General features: G+C 41.9%; 1 protein-coding gene across 1 annotated transcript in view; it reads right to left on the bottom strand.

Moving 5' to 3' along the window:
* PDE4B (phosphodiesterase 4B) overlaps positions 1-27,110 on the bottom strand; it is a 439,551-nt gene that overhangs the window by 371,530 nt on the left and 40,911 nt on the right. The window contains exon 2 of the mRNA XM_069738208.1: positions 4,170-4,366. Within this exon, the coding sequence (XP_069594309.1) occupies positions 4,170-4,211 (42 nt within the window). The 5' untranslated portion in view covers positions 4,212-4,366. The remainder of the gene's footprint in view (positions 1-4,169; positions 4,367-27,110) is intronic.

The raw sequence follows: 27,110 nt of genomic DNA, 5'->3' as shown, positions 1-27,110 counted from the left end.
ATTGGTTTCCTCCTATTTCTAGTATGTTTATTCCCATACGGTATATACTGTGCACAGGTCCTATCCAGGATGCTAATAAACGTCTCCCATTTTCTTTGTGTATTTTTATGTCGCAGGATATCGTCCCCATTAATTGCACCAAGATCCTCTCTCATCCGTTGGAAATTTGCCCTCCTGAAGTTTAGTGTCCTTGTAACCCCTCTACTACACATCTTATTAAAGGATGCATGAAAACTTAATATTTTGTGATCACTATTCCCCAAGTGACCCCCAAACCTTATATTTGATATGTGGTCAGGCCTGTTGGTTAATATTAGGTCTAGCAGTTCCCCCCTTCTTGTTGGGTCCTGAACCAGTTGTCAGAGGTAATTGTCTCTCATAGTTGTCAAAAACTGATTACCTTTGCTGGAACTGCAGGTTTCTGTTCCCCAATCTATTTCAGGGTGGTTGAAGTCCCCCATAATAATGACTTCTCCTTGAGTCGCAGCTTCATCTATTTGCTTTATGAGGATATTCTCCATTGCTTCTATCATTTTTGGAGACTTAGAATAAACCCCTATCAGTAATTTATTATTTTTCCCCCTCCCCTTATCTCCACCCACAGGGACTCTACATTTTCATTAGATTCACCTATATTATCACGCAGGATGGGTTTTAAGGATGATTTTACATTTAGACACACCCCTCCCCCTCGCTTATCCGTTCGGTAATTTCTGAACAGACTATAGCCCTGCAAGTTAACAGCCCAGTCATGGCTCTCATCCAGCCATGTTTCAGATATCCCCACCATGTCATAATTATGCTCCAACAACATTAATTCTAATTCGTCCATTTTGTTGGCGAGGCTTCTGGCATTAGTATACATGCACTTTATGTATCTCTCTGTACCTCTGTTGTTTCTTAAATTATTAACTGTTCTAAACCCACCCCCATGCCACCTCCACCCCCAACTTCCTTATTTCTGCCCTGGTCTCTATCTGCACTATCTTCCCCTCCAAAAAAATGAATACCCTCCCCCCCATTCCCTAGTTGAAACAATCCTCCAACCTTCTAGCCATTTTCTCCCCCAGCACAGCTGCACCTTTCCCATTGAGGTGCAGCCCGTCCCTAGCGTAGAGCCTGTAGCCAACTGAGAAGTCGGCTCAGTTCTGCAGGAACCCAAACCCCTCCTTCCTACACCAATTCTTGAGCCACTTATTAACCTCCCTAATCTCTTTGCCTCTCTGGCGTCGCACGTGGTACAGGCAATATTTTGGAAAATACCACGTTGGAGGTCCTTGCTTTCAGCTTGCAGCCTAATTCCCTGAAATCATCTTTAACCCCTTCATGACCGGGGGATTTTTCGTTTTTCCGTGTTCGTTTTTCGCTCCCCTCCTTCCCAGAGCCATAACTTTTTTATTTTTCCGTCAATTTGGCCATGTGAGGGCTTATTTTTTGCGGGACGAGTTGTACTTTTGAATGACATCATTGGTTTTAGCATGTCGTGTACTAGAAAACGGGAAAAAAATTCCAAGTGCGGTGAAATTGCAAAAAAAGTGCAATCCCACATTGGTTTTTTGTTTGGCTTTTTTGGCTAGGTTCACTAAATGCTAAAAATGACCTGCCATTATGATTCTCCAGGTCATTACGAGTTCATAGACACCAAACATGACTAGGTTATTTTTTATCTAAGTGGTGAAAAAAAATTCCAAACTTTGCTAAAAAAAAAAAAAAAAAAAGTTGCGCCATTTTCCGATACTCGTAGCGTCTCCATTTTTCATCATCTGGGGTCGGTTGAGGGCTTATTTTTTGCGTGCCGAGATGACGTTTTTAATGATAGCATTTCGGTGCAGATACGTTCTTTTGATCGCCCGTTATTGCATTTTAATGCAATGTCGCGGCGACCAAAAAAACGTAATTCTGGCGTTTCGAATTTTTTTCCCGCTACGCTGTTTAGCGATCAGGTTAATACTTTTTTTTAATTGATAGATCGGGCGATTCTGAGCGCGGCGATACCAAATATGCGTAGATTTGATATTTTTTTTATTGATTTATTTTGATTGGGGCGAAAGGGGGGTGATTTAAACTTTTATGTTTTTTTTATTTTTTTCACATTTTTTTAAACTTTTTTTTTTAACTTTTGCCATGCTTCAATAGCCTCCATGAGAGGCTAGAAGCAGGCATAGCACGATCGGCTCTGCTACATAGCAGCGATCTGCTGATCGCTGCTATGTAGCAGAATTGCACGTGTGCTGTGAGCGCCGACCACAGGGTGGCGCTCACAGCGACGGGCAATCAGTAACCATAGAGGTCTCAAGGACCTCTATGGTTACCATTCACAAGCATCGCCGACCCCCGATCATGTGACGGGGGTCGACGATGACGATGACGATGACGTCATTTCCGGCCACCGGTAGTTAAATGCCGCTGTCTGCGTTTGACAGCGGCATTTAACTAGTTAATAGGTGCGGGCAGATCGCGATTCTGCCCGCGCCTATTACGGGCACATGTCAGCTGTTCAAAACAGCTGACATGTCCCGGCTTTGGTGCGGGCTCACCGCGGAGCCCTGCATCAAAGCAGGGGAGCCGGCATCGGACAGTATAGTACGTCCGATGCCGGTAAGGGGTTAAGGACCTTCCACCTACCTCTAACTTTGTCATTTGTGCCAATGTGCACCATGACCGCTGGGTCCTCACCAGCCCCTCCCAGTAATCTGTCCACCCGATCAGCGATGTGTCGGACTCGAGCGCCAGGTAGGCAGCACACCGTTCGACAATCCCTGTCTTTGTGACAGATTGCCCTATCTGTTCCCCTAATAATTGAATCCCCCACTACCAGCACCTGTCTGGCCTGCACTGCTCTCCTATTTCCCTCCTTACTGGAGCAGTCACTCCTCCGGCTTTCAGAGGACATGGCTGGCTGCAGCAGTGCTACCCCTGTACTGGCACCCCCCTCATCTGCCAACTTAGCAAACTTATTGGGGTGTGCCAGATCAGGACTAGCCTCCCTGGCACTCTTCCCTCTACCCGGCCTTCTTTAATATTACTGAGAGACACACTGAGCTCACATCTAATATTACTGAGAGACACACCAAGCTCACATTTAATATTACTGAGAGATACACACTGAGCTCACATCTAATACTACTGAGAGAGACACCGAGCTCACATTTAATAATACTGAGACAGACACACCAAGCTCACATCTACTTGTATCTTATATTAAAGTGAGAGAAACAGAATTCACACCCATCCTATATTACCAGGAGAGACAGACAAGACACACAGACATCACATCCAGTTTACATTACTGAGAGGGACACACAGCTCTCATACAGCCTATATTACCAGGAGAGAAAACAGACCTCACATCCAACCTACATTAGTCACAGGGACAAATAAAGCTCACATCATCCAATAATACTAGCAGAAACACTCATAGCTCGCATCTTGCCTATCTTACAGGGAGAGACACTCCTGCAATGTATATCATGGTGTCTGAAAACGAATGAAGGAAAGAAGATTGAAGATTGCAGATTGAATTTTTGTACAATTTATTAAATACATGTGACCACTAACATTTAAAGGGAACCTGTCACCCCGTTTTTTCAGTAGGAGATAAAAATACCGTTAAATAGGGCCTGAGCTGTGCCGAGTTCAGGAAAATGGCCGCCGCGATGTCCATCTGCGCACGCGCGGCATCCCGCGGCCATTTTCCTGAAGCCCCGGGAAGCAGGAGACTCCATCTGCGCACGCGCGGCCTCAGGAGGATGGCCGCGCCCACTGAGAAACCGCTGAATAGCGGCGAGCGCGCTCTTTTTCTACAGCTGCGCAGTGCATTCGGCACTTGCGCATGCGAGAAGCACTACGCCACCAACGGGAACATAAGCAAGATCTGGGGGAAGAAACAGCGCTGTGACCACGCCCATCTGACCTGACCAGCCTGATTGACAGGCGAAAAAGGCCACTTTTGTAAGGTATTTCGGCAGCATAGGTAGGGAATCAGGGGACAAAAAATACCCTATTGTAAAGCACAGCTCAGGCCCTATTTAATGGTATTTTTATCTCCTACTGAAAAAACGGGGTGACAGGTTCCCTTTAAAAATATTTATTTTTATGCATCAAGGTGTTCATAGCTTTTAATCACACATGATAAAAGATCATGATTCTATGATTAGGTAAGTACTTACCTCCTCTGCTGTGACCGTCATTACACTCCTACTTTTCTTCATTTTAATGTCCAGGTAACGCTTCAACAGTCAGAAAAATTGATGCCAGTAGATGCGGTAAGCCGAACAAAATAAATCCCGGATATTCAGTCACTGAAGCTTGGAAAGCGACCTCTGTGGCTCATGATCAACAGCAAGTCTGTGGCCAAGTTGTGCTCCTAGACCACAGAAGACAAAGGACTATGTTCATTTAAAGTTCACAGTATTTGGTAATCAGGTACAATATGTGGATCCAATGCCCTGCACCCCTTACCATGGCACCAGTCAGATCATTAATCCCTGCCCACATCCCCCAACTTGTCACTACAGCATGCAGTAAAATGAGAGTTTGTTACATCTTGGTTCTTGTCTGAGACTTCAAAATATTTGTTTACATAAAAGGTTGGATTCAATTGAGTCTGCAATGTATAAGGGGAGTCACTACCACCTTAGTAGGGCAGATGCATCATGTCTTGTATAGATCTTATTGCTTTTACCTGGAGTCACCACTAGAGGGAGCTTTGAAAATTACCACATACATTTAATAATAAAGTAGATAGCTCCCTCTAGTGGTGACTGTCTGAATATTTATATTATGCTGGAGCTCTATAAAAGGACATTGGAATATATAGACGTAAGCAATTTATTACTTCAAAATGATGCCACAATTGATCAACTGTCCATAAGGGATAATATTAAATATGTCAGCATTGACAGGTGACATCAAATAAGAATAGTCTTTTAGTCATTACATACCATAGAAGGGTTTTTTTTCTACACTGGTGAACTATCCTTCTCTGAACAAGTAATGACATCTCATAATTTATGCTTACAAACCGTAAATTCACTGAACCGACAGACTTAGTCTTCTTCCGCAGTCCACAGAGCTGAGGCTTAAATATACAGCTTTACATCCGTGGGAAAATTTCTTGTAAGCATTTCAGGGTCACACGTATTACAGAGAACATTAGAATAGGACTCTCATGCACTATAATAGGTAGCAGTTAGGTCTACTTTGTAGCAATTTTCAGAGCAGTTCTCCTTAGCTACGTTCATTATTTACCCTAAAGTAGACTACATTTCTCATAATGCCAATTATTTTAAAGAGGCAAAGTCTCAACAAGTTGCTCTGGCTCCTATCTAATGACAGACGTTTTAACCCCTTAGTGACCGCCAATACGCCTTTTAACTGACCTGAGATATAAGAGAATAGCCTCCCCATACAGGTGACAATCCAGTAGCTGTCAGCTGTACACTATAGCTGACAACTTGCTGCATTAGCCATGATCAGTGTTTGCACTGTCCAAATCTATTTAACCCCTTAGATGCTGCTGTCAATAGTGACTACATCATTATAAACGGTTAACAGAGTGTGGGGGCTTCCTCTTTATCCCAATTGGTGGTCTCAGATCATAATTGTGTGGTCCTGATGTTTGCCATGGCAATTCATGACCAAATAGCGGCCTTAGAGTCTGTCGGCTGTAGTAATCTGCTCAGAAGTTAGAGACATTTAGATGATAAAAATACACATTTTCATTTTTCTCATGCCACTTTGCATTAATTCCTGAAAATCACCCGAAGGGTTAACAAACGACCTGACTGCAGTTTTCAATATATCAGGGGGTGCTGTTTTTAAAATGGTATCAATTGTGGGGATTTCCCTATATATAGGACCCCCAAATTCACTTCAAACATGGATAGGTCCCTAAAAAAATACATTTTGTAAATTTCCTTGAAAAAAATTTAAACTGTTGCTACATTTTTAATCCTCCTAAAATGCTAACAAAATAAAATAACATTTTGCAAATGGTGCTGTTGTAAAGCCGACATGTGGGAAATGTTATTTATTAATGTTTTGCTGTGGTATGACTATCAGGATTAAAGAGATAATCATTCAAAGTTTGCAAATTACTAATTTTTTAACATTTTTTTCAAATTTCTGATATTTTTTAGAAATAAACATAAAGCATATCAACCTAAATTTACCATTATCATAAAGTATAATGTGTCACGAAAAAACAATCTCAAAATCAATGGGATTTGTTGAAGCATTCCAGAGTTATTACCACATAAAGTGACACTGGTCAGATTTAAAAAATTTGGCTCGGTCACTAAGGGGTTAAAGTATCTAGAAGAAAAAATGTTGTTTATCAAAGCACCCAATCACATTGCAGCATTTATTTTTTGAATAAAAAAAAGTGTTAAACATTGGGGCCATATATTTGGGTCTAAAAATGATTTTTGCAATTTGGTTTCATTAAAAAAATATATATACTGTTTGGCTTTTTCTGTCTCTTTGTTTTGCTGCACATTCCACTCTGATGTGGTCTGAGGTCAGGGAAGGATTTGGCGTTCATGCTGCCTTAAGTATTTTAAGTTTCACGCCCCCTACTGGTAAGTCAGACTACAGGTATGTGTACACGACATTTTTTTCAGGTGGATCTGCTCGGTTACCCACCTGAAAAAGCGCTAAATAAACTCTAAAAAAAGACTGTATATATGCACTGCAGTGTATCATGTCTAATAAGTTAAAGATTACAACATCTACATAGATAATTCACCAGACCCACCATCAGTACACAACTACATTACCAGAACCATTATCAGCACATATATACATCACCAGAACCAACGGTCAGTACATGCGTACATTACCAAATACACCATCAGCACATGAATACATCACCAGAACCACTGCCAGTACATCACGAGATCCACCATCAGTACATGAAATGTTTCTTTATATACTTCCAGCTGAAGAGCCCAGCGTTGCCCAGGCATAGTAACTAACGGTGGTTAGTTATAACAAATTATAATGAAGAAAAAATAAATTGTCGCTGTGGAATATAGCAATGCTCCCGTACGGGTACACAGAACACAATAGGCACCATTTTGTTGAATAACCCAAGAAAGAGAATAGAGCTCAAGTCCAGAAATTTTAAAAGGAGTATAAATTTATTACAACAATACAAGCTTTGTACACACAAAGTAAATAGTACTACAATAAAGGTATTGATAAATATTAGAATTTCAGCAAGAGAAACAGGTGGAAAAGTCGGTGGGTATACCAGATATCACCATATATATCATATGGTAAAGTGCAAAGTGCTTTGTTATACAAGAGGAAAAGATAACCAGGAAAGAGAGATAATAGAGATAATAGGTGTAACTTGAACAAACATGCTCATTAGCATAGGGAACAGCGCCCTGACCATAACATGGCCCTTAATGTCCTAGAAATCTTACCCATGAAATGGTGTCCTCTGGCTCCCCACCGTGCAGCCCCAACGCGCGTTTCACGTTGGCTTCGTCGACTTTGTTGAAGCACAAGTTTTTTTTGCACAATATTAACTCCTTAACGACTGCCGATACGACTTAACAGTTAAGGGGCCTTGTTCCTCCTGCACCTCACACTCCTGCTTTATACACAGCCTCCTCCTGCACCTCACACTCCTCCTTTATACACAGCATCTTTCTGCAGCACAGCTTTTCTCCTTTATAGTCGGCTCCTCCGGCAGCACCTCACACTCCTCTTCCATATAAAATTGGAAACACTTGATCCTGAGAGAAGCTGCCGAAAACGTATCGTATACACAGCCTACTTCTTCTGCAGCACCACACTTTTCTCCTTTTGACCTCGTTCACACGTTATTTCGTCAGTATTTTTACGTCAGTATTTGTAAGCTAAAACTTGGAGTAAAACAATCTGAGGAAAAGTTTATTAGAAACACATCACCACTTCTGTATTTTTCTCCCACTCGTGGTTTTGGCTTATAAGTACTGAAGTAAAATACTGACCAAATACTGAACGTGTGAATGTGGCCTTATACACAGCCTCCATCTGCAGCGTCTCACTCTTCTCTATACTTAGCCTCATACTGCAGCAGCTCCTCACTTCTCTCATTTTCCCCTCTCACTTCTCTCATTTTCCCCTCTCACTTCTCTCATTTTCCCCCTCACAATATAAAAATAAATTCCCCCAAAAAACAAATGTCAGAATTGCGTTTATTCACAATTTAACCGCACTTGGATTTTTTTTCCAGTATTCCAGTATGTTATGTGGTAAAATGATTTGTGTCACTAAAAAATACAATTCATCCCACCAAAATCAAGCCCTCATATGTCAATGTGGACAGAAAAATAAAAGAGTTATGGCTCTGGGAAGAAGGAAAGGAAATAACGGAAATGCAAAAACGGAAATTGGCCGCAGTGTGAAAGGGTTAATAAGGGGGGGATGAAAAAATACACTCCTGGAATATTGCATTTGCGTTACCATTATATCTGCAGTACATTTTGCTGACGTGCTTCATTTCATAATATCTTTATAGGAAACACATTTTTTCCTGACACAGTAAGGCAGATTTACTATTGCAGTCAGACAATGTACCAAATCTATGGGATGTGGTACAACTACAATAGTAACTATGCTCCACAGTGCTATAGCCCCTGCACAGAGTTAAATTAAATATTCTATGTGCCTGCAGACACAATTAGGGGCAGCTTACTGTTTCCCGTTTCATTATTAAAACATCTGTCATTTCAGGTGACTTTTCAGGATAAGCTTCAGGATAACATGAAGAATAACAACTATTAAATGACTTGTATCTTTAATTTTTCCACAAGTTTTCTTGTCTGCAGGCTCCATCTCTAATTTTCAGTTGCCCATGAACTGCTGTGTGTGTGTGTGGGGGGGGGGGGGGGGGGGAGAACTAGCTGCTACACTGCACACACACACATAAGAGATTCCTGCTGTCCTGTCTCTATGCAGCACTTGTTTAAAAGTAGATGCAGCCTCATGAAAGATACTATACAACATTACTGAACAGTGTGGCTGTGAATCCAGCGCTAGTGACTTCAATGGAACTGCTTTGGATGGCATCATTATCCAATCAAAGGCCTCAGCTGTCAGCTTACCAAAGAACATGACTTCATCTCTGCTTCTGGCAGCGAGCAGCAGAGCGACTTTTGTTGGATCAATAGGGGTTAGAGGTAGCAAGTATGATTGATTATATAACTTAGAAATTTAGCAGTTGTTAAAAGGTAAAAATTTGCTAAGCATAATATGCATGTATATGTGGGCAGCACGGTGGCTCAGTGGTTAGCACAGCAGCCTTGCAGCGCTGGAGTCCTGGGTTCAAACCCCACTAAGGACAACATCTGCAAAGAGTTTGTTCTCTCCGTGTTTGCGTGGGTTTCCTCCCACACTCCGGTTTCCTCCCACACTCCAAAGACATACTGATAGGGAATTTAGATTGTGAGCCCCAACAGAAACAGCGATGACAATGTGTGCAAAACTGTAAAGCGCTGCGGAATATGTTAGCGCTATATAAAAATAAAGATTATTATATAAGATTATTATTAATATTATACAAAAAAAGCTGACAAATAATGTACATCGAGCGTCCAATTGTTTTTTTGCTGTCATCATTGAACAATGATATTTGTGTTTGATATCTGCAATACAAAAAGCCTTTTTCTGTACTAAGTGGAGCCGCCACCTTCTATTGCCCATGCGAGACCCATTGAGACAGACTGTCTTCAGATTTCTCAAGTAATCGGCAGAGATTTTCCACCAGTTGTCTCTAGGGAAAAGGTTACCTATTTAATGGAAAGAATTGTACTTTTCTGGAAGTGAGCCGAGACCAATTAGTCTTTAGGGGATTATTATAATGACAGCACAAGGTCATTTGTAGAATCTGTAATATACTATTCAGTACACACAATCAAAACACACATCCTGTCCATGGACCTGTAAGATGGGGGACACGCAGCCCTCACCTTCACTGTAATTGGAGTGAGGAACAAAAATCACAAACTAAATGTATAAGTTAGAATAATATTAAAATAGCATCATTACTCGAATACATTTACTTGCATGTACTGTATAAAACAGAAAAAAATATCCTAAAATGCACATTAATATCTACTAGCCACATGCAAAGCTTATCTATTATACTGTATATTATTATATTTAATGATAATATTTCCTTAATTTCATAATAAGAGCAGTATTATAGTAGTTATATTCTGGTACATAGAAGCAGTATTATAGTATTTATATTCTTGTACATAGGAGCAGTATTATAGTAGTTATATTCTTGTACATAGGGGCAATATTATAGTAGTTATATTCTTGTACATAGGGGCAATATTATAGTAGTTATATTCTTGTACATAGGGGCAATATTATAGTAGTTATATTCTTGTACATAGGAGCAGTATTATAGTAGTTATATTCTTGTACATAAGAGCAGTATTATAGTAGTTATATTCTTGTACATAGGAGCAGTATTATAGTTGTTATATTCTTGTATATAGGAGCAGTATTATGGTAGTTATATTCTTGTACATAGGGGCAGTATTATAGTAGTTATATTCTTGTACATAGGGGCAGTATTATAGTATATTCTTGTACATAGGAGAAGTAGTACAGTAGTTATATTCTTGTACATAAGAGCAGTATTATAGTTGTTATATTCTTGTACATAGGAGCAGTATTATAGTAGTTATATTCTTGTACATGGGGCAGTATTATAGTAGTTATATTCTTGTACATAGAGGCAGTATTATAGTAGTTATATTCTTGTACATAGGGGCAGTATTATAGTAGTTATATTCTTGTACATAGGGGCAGTATTATAGTAGTTATATTCTTGTACATAGGGGCAGTATTATAGTATATTCTTGTACATAGGAGAAGTAGTACAGTAGTTATATTCTTGTACATATGAGCAGTATTATAGTTGTTATATTCTTGTACATAGGAGCAGTATTATAGTAGTTATATTCTTGTACATGGGGCAGTATTATAGTAGTTATATTCTTGTACATAGGAGCAGTATTATAGTAGTTATATTCTTGAACAAAGGAGCAGTACTACTGTAGTTATATTCTTGTACACAGGGGGCAGTATTTAAGTAGTTATATTCTTGTACATAGGAGTAGTATAATAGTTATAGTTATGTACACATGTGACAGGTGGGGTAAACATACCATTGGTTCAACTTGTGCAGCCACACAGGGGCTCAAGACTCAATGGGCCTCACTACCACCTCCCAAAAATAAGTGGACTTGCACAGTGACCGTGCCCTCCCTTGATGGCTCTAATGAAAAGTGTCATTGTAAGGCCTCTTTCACACTTGTGTCGTTTGGCCTCCGTCGCAATGCATCGTTTTGGTAGAAAAACGCATCCTGCAAATGTGCCTGCAGGATGCGTTTTTTCCCATAGACTTGTATTGCCGACGGATCGCGACGTATGGCCATACGTCGCGTCCATCATGCACTGGATGGGTCGTGTTTTGGTGGACCGTCGTCACGAAAAAACGTTCAAGGGAACTCCCAGGGACTTTAGAATGGGCAGCGGATGCATTGAAAAACTGCATCCGCTGCCCACGTTGTGCCGAATTTTCACAACGTCCGTCACCGACGCTTAGCGACGGCCGTGTACCGACGCAAGTGTGAAAGAAGCCTAAGGAGAGAATGTGGCAAGCAGGAAAAGCAGAGACCAGTCACTTTTGGGGGGTGCGATCTCTGCTAGTCTTCTCTCCTTACAATGTGCACCAAGAGTGCGCTCTCTTATTCTTCTTCATCACTTCTCATTAGAGCCAGCAAGGGAGCGCGCGGTCACTGTGCATTGAACATAATATTGCACAGTGACAAGGCAGCTCAAATTGAGCAAATGCAGGAATTGACACCTGATGTACGCTCAGTAAAGCAGTGACTAGCTCAGCCACTGAAATGGATGTCACTGATGACACTTCGATTCAGGGTGGGGGACAAAGGCTGTGGCAGTGACTGCAGCCTCTGTCCCTTTGTTGTCATGTACTAGATTCTCAAACAAAATGTCATTAAACAAGAAGTAGGCTAAAATAAAGCAGTTAGCATAGTGAGGAAATGATAGGGAGTTTTTAATTGAAGTGTATTAAAAAGGGATTAGATTATTTCATTAAATAGACTTAGATTATTAGACTTAGATTATTTCATTAAATTAGATTATTTCATTAAATATTATTTAATTAAATTTAGGATTAAAATCAATGTTAGTTTACAGACCACCCTTATAAGCCTTTGATAACGAAAAGCTTGTACTTTGTGCTTTAGGAATATATAGTACAGAAATACAAAATATGGCTTGAACTGCTCTGAAGCAGACATAATATTAAGCAAAACTGGAATATATGGACTGATGTCAATACATACACAGTCCTTCGTAATAAAGTGTAAATATCATTAAAAACCCCTTAATGACAGCCAATACGTCTTTTAACTGACCTGAGATATAAGAGAATAGTATCCCTATACAGGTGACAATCCAGCAGCTGTCGGCTGTCCACTATAGCTGACAACTTGCTGCATCAGCCATGATTAGTGTTAGCACCATCCAAATCTCTAACCTCTTAGATGCTGCTGCCAATAGTGACTACATCATATAAATCGTTAACAGAGTGTGGGGGCTTCCTCATTATCCCAATTGGTGCCCTCAGATCATGATTGTGTGGTCCTGATGTTTGCCATGGCAATTCATGACCAAATAGCGGCCTTAGAGTCTGACAGCTGTTGTAACCTGTTCAGAAGTTAGAGGCATTTAGGTGGTAAAAATACACATTTTCATTTCTGTCATGCCACTTTGCATTAATTCCTAAAGATCACCTGAAGAGTTAATAAACAACCTGACTGCAGTTTTCAATATGTCAGGGGGTGTTGTTTTTAAAATGGTATAACTTTGGGGCTTTCCCAATATATGAGACCCCTAAAGGCACTTCAAACATGGATAGGTCCCTAAAAAAAGAAATTTTATGAATTTCCTTGAAAAAATGAAAAATTACTGCTACATTTTTAAACCTCCTAAAATGCTAACACACAATATAGGAGCATATTACAAATAGTGCTGATGTAAAGCAGGCATGTGGGAAATGTTATTTATTAATGTTTTGCTGTGGTATGGCCATCTGGATTAAAGAGATAATCATTCAAAGTGTGAAAATTGCTCATTTTTTATCTTTTTTTTTTCAAATTTCTTATATTTTTTATAAATAAACACAAAACATATTGACCTAAATTTACCATTATCATAAAGTATAATGTGTCACGAAAAAACAGTCTCAGAATCAGTGGGATCCGTTGAAGCGTTGCAGAGTTCTTACCACAAAGTGACACTGGTCAGATTTTAAAAATTTGCCTCCGTCACTAAGGGGTTAAAGGGGCTATCCGAGACTTTTTTTTTTCATATGGATCTAAGAACTTACAAGCAGGTAATTGCTAGCTACATGCCTGTTGTTCCCAGCACCAATCTCTGCTGAGTCAAAGCAGTCATGGAACGCTCCTGCAGGCGATTCTATGGCTTCCGGTAACGTCATGTTGACAGAGCAGCTGCTTCTCTTCCTCTCTGCTCTGCTGACATGGCGTGACTGTTGATGTCCCTGCTGCATAAATGCGGGGAGCTGGCTTTCAATCAGCATTGGCAGTCATGCCCAGTCACCAGGAGGAGCAGTCTGATCGCTTTGAGTGAGCACCGGGAAGAACAAACAGGTAGTTATTTTAAAATCTACCTGCGTGTCAGTTCTTATTCCGATGAAAAAAAAGGGTCCCGAATAACCACTTTAACCCCTTCATGACCCAGCCTATTTTGACCTTAAAGACCTTGCCGTTTTTTGCAATTCTGACCAGTGTCCCTTCATGAGGTAATAACTCAGGAACGCTTCAATGGATCCTAGCGGTTCTGAGATTGTTTTTTCGTGACATATTGGGCTTCATGTTAGTGGTAAATTTAGGTCAATAAATTCTGTGTTTATTTGTGATAAAAACGGAAATTTGGCGAAAATTTTGAAAATTTCGCAATTTTCACATTTTGAATTTTTATTCTGTTAAACCAGAGAGTTATGTGACACAAAATAGTTAATAAATAACATTTCCCACACGTCTACTTTACATCAGCACAATTTTGGAAACAAAATTTTTTTTTGCTAGGAAGTTATAAGGGTTAAAATTTGACCAGCGATTTCTCATTTTTACAACGAAATTTACAAAACCATTTTTTTTAGGGACCACCTCACATTTGAAGTCAGTTTGAGGGGTCTATATGGCTGAAAATACCCAAAAGTGACACCATTCTAAAAACTGCACCCCTCAAGGTGCACAAAACCACATTCAAGAAGTTTATTAACCCTTCAGGTGCTTCACAGCAGCAGAAGCAACATGGAAGGAAAAAATGAACATTTAACTTTTTAGTCACAAAAATGATTTTTCAGCAACAATTTTTTTATTTTCCCAATGGTAAAAGGAGAAACTGAACCACGTACGTTGTTGTCCAATTTGTCCTGAGTACGCCGATACCTCATATGTGGGGGTAAACCACTGTTCGGGCGCACGGCAGGGCTTGGAAGGGAAGGAGCGCCATTTGACTTTTTGAATGAAAAATTGGCTGCACTCTTTAGCGGACACCATGTCACATTTGGAGAGCCCCCGTGTGCCTAAAAATTGGAGCTCCCCCACAAGTGACCCCATTTTGGAAACTAGACGCCCCAAGGAACTTATCTAGATGCATAGTGAGCCCTTTAAACCCCCAGGTGCTTCACAAATTGATCCGTAAAAATGAAAAAGTACTTTTTTTTCACAAAAAAATTCTTTTAGCCTCAATTTTTTCATTTTCACATGGACAACAGGATAAAATGGATCCTAAAATTTGTTTGGCAATTTCTCCTGAGTACACCGATACTTCACATGTGGGGGTAAACCACTGTTTGGGCACATGGTAAGGCTCGGAAGGGAAGGAGCGCCATTTGACTTTTTGAATGAAAAATTATCTCCATCGATAGCGGACACCATGTCGCGTTTGGAGAGACCCTGTGTGCTTAAACATTGGAGCTCCCCCACAAGTGACCCCATTTTGGAAACTGGACCCCCCAAGGAACTTATCTAGATGCCTAGTGAGCACTTTAAACCCTCAGGTGCTTCACAAATTGATCCGTAAAAATGAAAAAGTACTTTTTTTTCACAAAAAATTTATTTTCGCCTCAATTTTTTCATTTTCACATGGGCAATAGGATAAAATGGATCCTAAAATTTGTTGAGCAATTTCTCCCGAGTACGCCGATACCTCATATGTGGGGGTAAACCACTGTTTGGGCACACGGCAGGGCTCGGAAGGGAAGGCGCGCCTTTTAACTTTTTGAATGGAAAATTAGCTCCAATTGTTAGCGGACACCATGTCGCATTTGGAGAGCCCCTGTGTGCCTATGCAATGGAGCTCCCCCACAAGTGACCCCATTTTGGAAACTAGACCCCCCAAGGAACTTATCTAGATGCATACTGAGCACTTTAAACCCCCAGGTGCTTCACAGAAGTTTATAATGCAGAGCCATGAAAATAAAAAATAATTTTTCTTTTCTCAAAAATGATTTTTTAGCCTGGAATTTCCTATTTTGCCAATGGTAATAGGAGAAATTGGACCACAAATGTTGTTGTCCAGTTTGTCCTGAGTATGCAGATACCCCATATGTGGGGGTAAACCACTGTTTGGGCGCACGGCAGGGCTCAGAAGGGAAGGCACGCCATTTGGCTTTTTAAATGGAAAATTAGCTCCAATCATTAGCGGACACCATGTCGCGTTTGGAGAGCCCCTGTGTGCCTAAACATTGGAGATCCCCCACAAATTACCCCATTTTGGAAACTAGACCCCCAAAGGAACTAATCTAGATGTGTAGTGAGCACTTTGAACCCTCAAGTGCTTCACAGAAGTTTATAACGCAGAGCCATGAAAATAAAAAAAAAAAATTATTTTCTCAAAAATGAATTTTAGCCCGCAATTTTTTATTTTCCCAAGGGTAACAGGAGAAATTTGACCCCAAAAGTTGTTGTCCAGTTTCTCCTGAGTACGCTGATACCCCATATGTGGGGGTAAACCACTGTTTAGGCACATGCTGGGGCTCGGAAGTGAAGTAGTGACGTTTTGAAATGCAGACTTTGATGGAATGCTCTGCGGGCGTCACGTTGCGTTTGCAGAGCCCCTGATGTGGCTAAACAGTAGAAACCCCCCACAAGTGACCCCATTTTGGAAACTAGACCCCGAAAGGAACTTATCTAGATGTGAGGTGAGCACTTTGAACCCCCAAGTGCTTCACAGAAGTTCATAACACAGAGCAGTGAAAATAATAAATACGTTTTCTTTCCTCAAAAATAATTTTTTAGCCCAGAATTTTTTATTTTCCCAAGGGTTACAGGAGAAATTGGACCACAAAAGTTGTTGTCCAGTTTCTCCTGAGTACGCTGATACCCCATGTGTGGGGGTAAACCACTGTTTGGGCACACGTGGGGGCTCAGAAGGGAAGTAGTGACTTTTGAAATGCAGACTTTGATGGAATGGTCTGCGGGCGTCACATTGCGTTTGCAGAGCCCCTGGTGTGCCTAAACAGTAGAAACCCCCCACAAGTGACCCCATTTTGGAAACTAGACCCCCAAAGGAACTTATCTAGATGTGTGGTGAGCACTTTCAACCCCCAAGTGCTTTACAGAAGTTTATAACGCAGAGCCGTGAAAATAATAAATACGTTTTCTTTCCTCAAAAATAATTTTTTAGCCCAGAATTTTTTATTTTCCTAAGGGTTACAGGAGAAATTGGACCACAAAAGTTGTTGTCCAGTTTCTCCTGAGTACGCTGATGCCCCATGTGTGGGGGTAAACCACTGTTTGGGCACACGTGGGGGCTCAGAAGGGAAGTAGTGACTTTTGAAATGCAGACTTTGATGGAATGGTCTGCGGGCGTCATGTTGCGTTTGCAGAGCCCCTGGTGTGCCTAAACAGTAGAAACCCCCCACAAGTGACCCCATTTTGGAAACTAGACCCCCCAAGGAACTTATCTAGATATGTGGTGAGCACTTTGAACCCCCAAGTGCTTCACAGACGTTTACAACGCAGAGCCGTGAAAATAAAAAATCATTTTTCTTTCCTCAAAAATGATGTTTTAGCAAGCAATTTTTTATTTTCTCAAGGGTAACAGGAGAAGTTGGACCCCAGTAATTGTTGCGCAGTTTGTCCTGAGTATGCTGGTACCCCATATGTGGGGGTAAACCACTGTTTGGGCACACGTCGGGGTTCGGAAGTGAGGGAGCACCATTTGAATTTTTGAATACAAGATTGGCTGGAATCAATGGTGGCGCCATGTTGCGTTTGGAGACCCCCTGAAGTGCCTAAACAGTGGAAACCCCTCAATTCTACCTCCAACACACCCCTAACCCTTATCCCAACTGTAGCCGTAACCCTAATCACAACCCTAACCCCAACACACCCCTAACCACAACCCTAACCCCAACACACCCCTAACCCTAACCACAACCCTAATTCCAACCCAACTCTAAGGCTATGTGCCAACGTTGCGGATTCGTATGAGATTTTTCAGCATCATTTTTGAAAAATCCGCGGGTAAAAGGCACTGCGTTTTACCTGTGGATTTACCGTGGATTTCCAGTGTTTTTTGTGCGGATTTCACCTGTGGATTCCTATTGAGGAACAGGTGTAAAACGCTGCGGAATCCGCACAAAGAATTGGCATGCTGCGGAAAATACAACGCAGCGTTCCCGCGCGGTATTTTCTGCACCATGGGCACAGCGGATTTGGTTTTCCATATGTTTACATGGTACTGTAAACCTGATGGAACACTGCTGCGAATCCGCAGCGGCCAATCCGCACCGTGTGCACATGGCCTAATTCTAAAGGTATGTGCACACGCTGCGGAAAACGCTGCGGATCCGCAGCAGTTTCCCATGAGTGTACAGTTCAATGTGAACCTATGGGAACCAAAAATCGCTGTACACATGCTGCGGAAAAACTGCACGGAAACGCAGCGGTTTACATTCCGCAGCATGTCACTTCTTTCTGCGGATTCCGCAGCGGTTTTAGAACTGCTCCAATAGAAAATCGCAGTTGTAAAACCGCAGTGAAATGCGCAGAAAAACCGCGGTAAATCCACGATAAATCGGCAGCGGTTTAGCACTGTGGATTTTTCAAATCCGCTGCGGAAAAATCCGCATAGGACCAGAATACGTGTGCACATACCGAAACCCTAACCCTAGCCCTAACCCTACCCTAACCCTAACCCTAACCCTAGCCCTAACCCTACCCCTACCCCTAACCCTAGCCCTAACCCTACCCCTACCCCTAACCCTACCCCTAACCCTACCCCTAACCCTACCCCTAACCCTACCCCTAACCCTAACCCTAGTTCTTACCCCAACCTTAGTGAAAAAAAAAAAAATTCTTTATTTTTTTTATTGTCCCTATCTATGGGGGTGACAAAGGGGGGGGTCATTTACTATTTTTTTTATTTTGATCACTGAGATAGGATATATCTCAGTGATCAAAATTCACTCTGGAACGAATCTGCCGGCCGGCAGATTCGGCGGGCGCACTGCACATGCGCCCGCCATTTTGGAAGATGGCGGCGCCCAGGAAAGAAGACGGACGGACCTCGGGCGGCCAGGTAAGTATAAGGGGGGGAGATCAGGGCACGGGGGGGGCGTCGGAGCACGGGGGGGTGGATCGGATCATGGGGGGGGGTGGATCGGAACACGGGAGGGAGGATTGGAGCACGGGGAAGGATTGGAGCACGGGGTGAGGGATCGCTGTGCGGGGGGGGTGGATCGGAGCACGGGGGGGGTCGCTGTGTGCGGGGGGGGGATCGGAGTGCGGGGGGGTTTGATTGCAGCACAGGGGGTGTGATTGGTGCACGGGGAAGCGGACAGGAGGACGGGGGAGCGGAGCACAGGACGGAGGGGAGCGGACCACAGATCGGGGGGGGTGGGGGGGCGATCGGAGGGGTGGGGTGGGTGCACATAAGTGTTTCCAGCCATGGCCGATGATATTGCAGCATCGGCCATGGCTGGATTGTAATATTTCACCAGTTTTTTAGGTGAAATATTACAAATCGCTCTGATTGGCAGTTTCACTTTCAACAGCCAATCAGAGCGATCGTAGCCACGAGGGGGTGAAGCCACCCCCCCTGGGCTAAACTACCACTCCCCCTGTCCCTGCAGATCGGGTGAAATGGGAGTTAACCCTTTCACCCGGCCTGCAGGGACGCGATCTTTCCATGACGCATATGCTGCGTCATGGGTCGGAATGGCACCGACTTTCATGACGCAGCGTATGCGTCAAAGGTCGGGAAGGGGTTAAAAGTCTTTTAGTGTCTTGCCCACATCCAAAATTGATATAATATGTAATAAGAGCAATAACCTGCAGGTGGCACCATAGAGATGCTAAAACATTTAGATTTTTCAAGGCAAATCCTAGCTTTTTCAGTAGAGATGAGATTTGTGTTTCTATAATATTTAGCATGTTCCCACAGCCCCAGGGGTTAGGACAGAGCAAGAGGAAATTAACAGAACATAAAATGTAGTGCAGTGTTTGCATTAATTAAAGCTTCACAATATTTTTTATACATTCTTTGCAAACAAACACAAACTGTATGAGTGTTAAGCTAAATAGAAAAAAAGCAAAGTGATATAGCTTTCTTTTCTAATAATATGTTTGACTGTAAAGCATAGTATTCTCAGAGCTTCCTAATCACATCCTATGCTGGAGAAACGTGAATCAGCGTGCTACTCATAACAAAATACAAGGAGGCAGTTTTTATTTTTTGGAGGATCAGAAAGTGAGTTCTGCTATCACAGGCCTCTGCAATGGGTGGTAAGGAATCAAGTCTGAAAGTAACAGGTAAAATAATTTCAGATACCCCAATGACGCCAAAACCTGCTGCAGTATTTATTAAAGAGGCATCCCACCATATAAAATATATATATTAAATCAGGCTCCAAGCACTAGGATTCCCAGAAATCCCTACATTAGAGAACTCCCCTTCCCACATAACAGCAGGACATTGTTTAGGAGGAGTTAGCATTGAGCGATTGTTATAGATTCTGCTGCTTCATACAAGTCTATGAGATTTAAAAAAAAAAAAAACAATTGTGTATTAAGCACTGAAATACTTTCAAGCAAGGCTCTTTTGGTGTCTTTTTGCTTTGTCAATCACCATAAAATAGTTTTTATAACGTGGCCTTTGATATGCTAATTAGTGAGTGACTAGTCCCGGGAGCGCTGCTTTCCCCAGGCAATTTGTTCCACTAAAGCTAGGTTCACATTGCGTTAGTGCAGTCTGTTCAACACATGCGTTAAACGGACTGCGTTAATGCAAGTGCTGAAAAAGATTGCGTTATGCGATCGCCCAGATGCTCTATCAGCGCTAGCGGTGATGGACCCGGAAATGCTGCAGCCCGCGTCCAAGGGTCCGTCACAGAATGACGGCACACCGCTAGCGCATGCCGATTATGGCGATATTATCGGCTTAATGGCAGCGTTAAACGGACTGCGCTCGCCGATTATGGCATGTGTTGGTGATGCGCCCGATTATAGGGGTTAATGGCAGCGTTAACGGACTGCGTTACACTGCGTTATGCCGCGCTGTAACACAGTCTGTCTAACGGACGCCATAGACGCAATGTGAACGCAGCCTAATTAAGTTATCGCCCCCTGTGGCGCGAGTGACATGATTTGCAAGAGTGGTGTCACTGTTGGCTGTTTGCGAGTCTCTGCCTCCCCTACAATGTGCAGTGAAGACGGGTGTACGCACCCCAGCTTCATCGGCACACTGCACATTCCCAGGGAGACAGTGGTGACGTAGGACATAGCCAGAGATTTGCAGAGGCGGTGGTAATGGTTGTCTGAGTCCTGTGTCACTGCTGCTTCCCTGGGCATGCACAGCTCTTGCAAATCATGTCACTCATGTCCACAGAAGTGATAACATGGAGTAATAATACCGCCACAACTAGTTACCCACTAATTAGCATATCACACGCCAAGTTATAAAAATAATTTTACATATGGAAGTAGTGGCATGACTGTATAGCCGCTTGTCCCCCAATAAAAATGATACCGTTCTTCCAGAAATCCGATGTGCTTCTCATGAGAAATTTAACATAGAAGCCATATGCAAATCCGGTTGGAAGTGCACTGAGGGGCGTGTCAATGCACTTTGTAGTCCAGATGCACTGACACGCCCCCTCAATGCACTGCCAGCCTGATTTGCATGTGATTTCTACTCTACAGTTCTCATTATTGGAAATTTTATTTTATGAAGTTTTCCAGGATTTGGTTTATTGAGTGACCTAACTCCAGGCTACATTTTCACTTTTGACCATATCTTCACTGCTAGCAGTAAAATTGTTGAAGAAACCAGTTAGCACATTTTTATATGGAAGTAGTGGTATGGCTGGTACCACAATAAAAAGTATATAGAAAAAAAAGTATACTTTTTTCTTTGACATCCAATGTATGCAAGTTTTGAGAAATCAATTGTAGCAGACATGTGCAAATCAGACAGGAAGTTCACTTGGGGACGAAGGAAGGAGCAGTGAACATGCACTGACAATCCACTGTGCACTACCAATCTCACTTTGTGAGACAAAAATCCATAATGAAGTGTAGTTTTTTGTAGATTTTGCTGTGGATTAAATCTACGGGTGCCAAAAAGTGAATTAAATATACAAAACATTTTTTTATAATCCCATGCCACTACCTTGCTCACATTGTAGGGCAATTCAGTTTCTAGACTTTAACCCCTCATAACAGGGCAGAGCAGTCAGGGGCATAATATGTGTGTCCCATGTATGATTTTCCTCCTTTTTGTTACCATCCAATGATCTCTGCTCTCCACCCACTCTTCCTGTGATGAAACGAGAGTCGGGGAGGGGGGGGGATGCGGATATCCCACCACCGCTACAAGTGTGTGACGGAGCTTACACAATCACAGCTCTCTGGTGCCCCCTTACCCTCAGGTCAGTCAGGCAACTGCACCTAGGATAAGTAGTCGCCGGAGAGGCTGCCCTGTTACGTACTGGTTATCGAGGCACTCTGTGAGGGCGGTGTATATGTCACCAGTCCCAGGCTGGGAAAATATGATATATATATATATATATATATATATATAGATAGATAGATAGATAGATAGATAGATAGATAGAGAGAGAGAAACACAGCAGCACATGTATATGAATCTAGGCCATGTGAAAACACAGACAAATGTTCGATATGAATCATACTACTCAAAAATATTTTTTCATAAAACTTACAGTTATAGATAAAATGATGATTCTTAGCGCATAAATTGGCCAATTCATGTGTGCCCATCAACCACGGCAAGGTGATCTCCCTCTGATGGGTCCTACTCTACTGTACATGCCACTCTTGCCGTGGTTGATGGGCACACATGAATTGGCCAATTTATGCACTAAGAATCTTCATTTTATCTATAACTGTAAGTTTTATGAAAAAATATTTTTAAGTAGTATGATTCATATCGAACATTTGTCTGTGTTTTCACATGGCCTAGATTCATATACATGTGCTGCTGTGTTTCTTTATATCTATATGATACAGCTTGCAGCTTGCATGTGTTCACATTGGGAGTGCTGGTTGGTTTTTTTTCTCTTTGTTTAGTGTATGGATGTGGCTGCATCCAGCCTGATCTTGCACTCCTCCCATTGACCTTGCAGGTGGCGGTAATCATCTCTACTTGCCCATAAATTGTAGGTTTAGCCCAGAGTGACATGTTTGTCCTAAGTTGTAGGCTGGTGGCCCAAGAGTGGCATGTACAGTAGAGTAGGACCCATCAGAGGGACTGACCGCCTTCCACAAAAGACAGCAGAGGGTCCTAGCTCTGTTCCTCCTCGCATTAATTGACATGGGGCCTCCAATTCTCTGGTCATATGGCATGTTCTTGTGCTTTTAGGAATTTGTGTACTTATCCCATGGGTGGGGGCAACAATTCAGGAGTGGAGGGAGATCTCTGGATGATCTATTGGGTCTGAAATTAATAAATCAAAATGGAGTCTCCCTCGTCCCTCACACTTCCCCTTTATAATCTCTATCCTTTTCCTCATCCGGTCTCAACTCACTGCGTGGGACCCTGTAGACTTTTGACCCACCCTCTTGTCATCTGTTACACCCTTGCTCAAGTTTGTAGTTTGTATTAAGTCACAGCATTGGTCATTTTCACAATGTTAATGGTTTTTGTACACAGGCTGACATGTGCCAGGCTAGCTGTTACATAATGGTTCCTACTGATTATTTTCCAGGCCAATCGTGCCTTGTCTCTGGGATTATCTTTCCTTTTAGGCTATGACTGACGTCCATCCATTTAAAGAAGAGATGGTCGTGCGGCTGTATGCGGATGCTTCCACATGCATCGTTTTGACGATGCGGCAAAAAAAAGAAATTGCAACCAGCTGCGTCCTAGGCTGGTCGCCGCATCGTCAAAACGACGCATGCGGAAGCATCCTGCATACCTAATGTTAAAGATAGGTACGCAGGCCACATGCAGAAGTAGGCGAAGTTAGCGGCAGAGGTGTGGCCGAGGGCGGGGCTTAACGGAGGAAGTCCGCAGCCCTCCGCAGCTCCTCAAAACGCTAATGTGCAACCGGCCTGCTAGATCCACTAACACCAAATTGTTGATAGTGTCTTTATAAATTCTCATGTTATCTCTACTGCATAATTATGCCCCAAAATAGCAGTAATCCTTACTGACTAAATTACAGTGAAGTCAGGATACTGGATATCTACTGGAAGCACGTTGGATATTAGCAATAACCTAGAGAATTATTACTTAAGCAATTCCCCAACATTTTCCAGTAATTACTACCAGAGTGGAGTTCTACTGTAAGTGTTGAGGTTTTCCACATCCTCTTATGGATTATAAATATTGGATATATAATATATCTCTGTATAATCTCCAAATGTTTTGCATTTTAGTTTAAAAGATGAGACCCCAGAGATAGGTTAGATCTGACAAATTCTAAACCTCGCCAAAGCACTTCCCTGATCTTTGCTAATAATGTGTAAATTATCTGCAGAAAACGGCATTAAGAACCCAGCAAAAGGCAAATTATAAGGCTTTGGACGGTAGAAGTACATACATTGATATAGTCTCTCCCAGTATGATAGGAAAGAAGAACCGCTCCCCTGCTGGGGCAAGAGAGCTGGAGTTAAGCCTCAGCAGCCCATTAAATAAACGTAGAAAAGTGTGATATATAATGATTTCCTGCACAAGTCGGCTAACCAGGAGAGCACAGATAATGATGGAAGAGGCTTTGATGGAGGAGCCCCAAATTCTGCTGCACTGTAATGTTTTTCTATAAAATGCGGAATACACAGACAGAGGATTTGGACACAATATGCTCCATACAGATTAACCCATCAGTGTCCTGTATATAAGGATTATTCTGTTAATTCTATAACAATTTTATATCACAGAAGACTAAATTTAGAATAGACCCCAAGTCTCACACACCTCCTTTTGTACAATGTTCCCTTGATGACGAGCAATTTTTATTTTTTTTAAGTTTTGACTTATTATTTTTTCCTCACCTTCTTCCAAGAATCATAACTTTTTTTATTTTTGCATCAACATAAGCATAAGAGAACTTTTTTTTTGTGGGAAGTATTATAGTTTGAAATAATACCATTTACTTTACCAGATATTATACTGAAAAATAGAAAAAAAAATCTAAGTGGGCTGAAATGGTGAAAATAATTTACAATTGTGATACTTTTTTGGCGTCATTTTTTTTGTATGGCATTGATCTTGCAGAAAAAAAAATGATGGAAGAGCATGATTCTTCAGGTCAGTAAGATTATAAAAATAGTATTTTTTATATTTTGGTGGTTAAAAAAAAAAATCAGAGCTTTATAAAAATAAATCTCATTTGAAATGTTCTGAGGCCCATAACTTTTTATTTTTATGTCGATCGACCTATATGAGGGCTTGCTTCTCATCATATTAACTGTAGTTTCATTGGTAACATTTTGAGGTACCCATGTCATTTTGATCACTTAATTGTTTTTATAGTGCAGGTATAGTGAAGAAAAAAACAGCAATTCTGACGTTTAGCTTTTTTCCTTTACAGCATTTACAGCACGAGTTAATTATTTTCATAGATCAGACTTTTATGGACACAACAATACCAAATATGTTATTTTAAATTGGGAAAAGATTAAAATTTTTATGTTGTGTTTTTTATTTTTAAAACACATTTTTGTTACCTTTCACTTATACTTTTCGTCTCCCAAGGGAATTTAAGCAAAGGAGAGTTGAGTGCTTGTACTATGTAATGATATATTTCAGCATTGGAGTATATAGTAAAATAAAAAAACAACCTTTGAAGAACAGTGGGCATTGAAAAACAGAATTCAGGGATGTGTCACTTGTCAAAGTGCCTGCTGTTTACAAGCTGTGAAGGATTCATCACTAAGATTAGCATTGCTGGACTAGTCCAGCAACTAAGCAGCTCACCGTCTACGGACTTAATACATAGAGAGTCTGGTCTGGGTGGGGGAAACTTTCTCATCTCTGCTTCAGTCTAAATCTAAAAGCTGTGATTGTATCAGAATGGCTGAACCCAGTAATCTAAGTGATGCACCGTTGGATTCAGGAGTACTCAATGTCAAGCAGCAGCCTCAAAAGCAAGCAAGATCTTAGGTTGTATAAAAAAAAGATACAATCTCGCAATCCCAACATATTGTTACCCCTTTCTAAATCATTGGTGAGGGCACATCTACTATATAATTGTCTAAGGGTCACTTCCATCTGTCCTTCTGTCTGTCACGGATATTCATTGGTCGCGGCCTCTGTCCGTCATGTAATCCAAGTCGCCCACGACCAATCAGCCGCGGGTGCAGTTCGGCAGCAACATGGCCGCTCCTTCCTCCCCGCAGTCAGTGCCCGCTCCGTACTCCCCTCCAGTCAGCGCTCACACAGGGTTAACGGCAGCGCTCATGGACCGCGGTGTAACGCACTCTATTAACGATGCTCCGGTGACCGCTTCGTGCAAGCGACAGGTTCCGGTGGCAAGGATGGTATGCGACAAGGACCTTCCATGACGTCACGGTCATGTGACAACGACATCATCACAGGTCCTGCGCTCATCCAACACTGGGACCGGAAGCTGCGGCCTGCACCGCACACAAGCGCCAGGACTACAAGAGCTCCCTCAGAAGGTGAGTATATGTTTATTTTTTCTTTTTAAGTCTTTTTTAACCTGTTACATACAAGTCTGGGCAATATACTACGTGGCTGTGTTGTATACTACGTGGCTCTGCTGTATACTATGTGGCTCTGTGCTGTATACTATGTCTCTGTGCAATATACTATGTGGCTGGGCATTATACTACCTGGCTCTGTGCTGTATACTACGTCGCTGGGCAATATACTACGTGACTGAGCAATATACTACGTGACTGGGCAATATACTACGTGGCTGGGCAATATACTACGTGACTGAGCAATATACTACGTGGCTGGGCAATATACTACGTGGCTGGGCAATATACTACGTGGCTGGGCAATATACTACATGGCTGGGCAATATACTACGCGGCTGGGCAATATACTACGTGGCTGGGCAATATACTACGTGGCTAGGCAATATACTACGTGGCTGGGAAATATACTACGTGGCGAGTATATAACTATTTTTTATTTTAATTATTTTTTTAACAGGGATATGGTGCCCACACTGCTGTATACTACGTGTTACATACCGCGTGGCTCTGTGCTGTATACTACATAGGCAGTGTTATATACTATGTGGGCTGTGTGATATACTCCGTGGGCTGTGCTATATACTGCGTGGGCTGTGCTATATATTACGTGGCCATTGTTATATACTACGTGGCTGGGCAATATACTACGTGGCTCTGTGCTGTATACTACGTCGCTGTGCAATATACTACGTCGCTGGCCAATCTACTACGTGACTGGGCAATATACTACGTGGGCTGTGCAATATACTACGCGTTTGTGCTGTATACTACGTCGCTATGCAATATCTATGTGACTGGGCAATATACTACGTGGCTGGGCAATATACTACGTGGGCTGTG

The sequence above is a fragment of the Ranitomeya imitator genome, chromosome 8, assembly GCF_032444005.1.
Source record: "Ranitomeya imitator isolate aRanImi1 chromosome 8, aRanImi1.pri, whole genome shotgun sequence".
In the NCBI taxonomy this organism is placed as follows: domain Eukaryota; kingdom Metazoa; phylum Chordata; class Amphibia; order Anura; family Dendrobatidae; genus Ranitomeya; species Ranitomeya imitator.
This window is presented reverse-complemented; position numbering and strand designations above follow the sequence as displayed.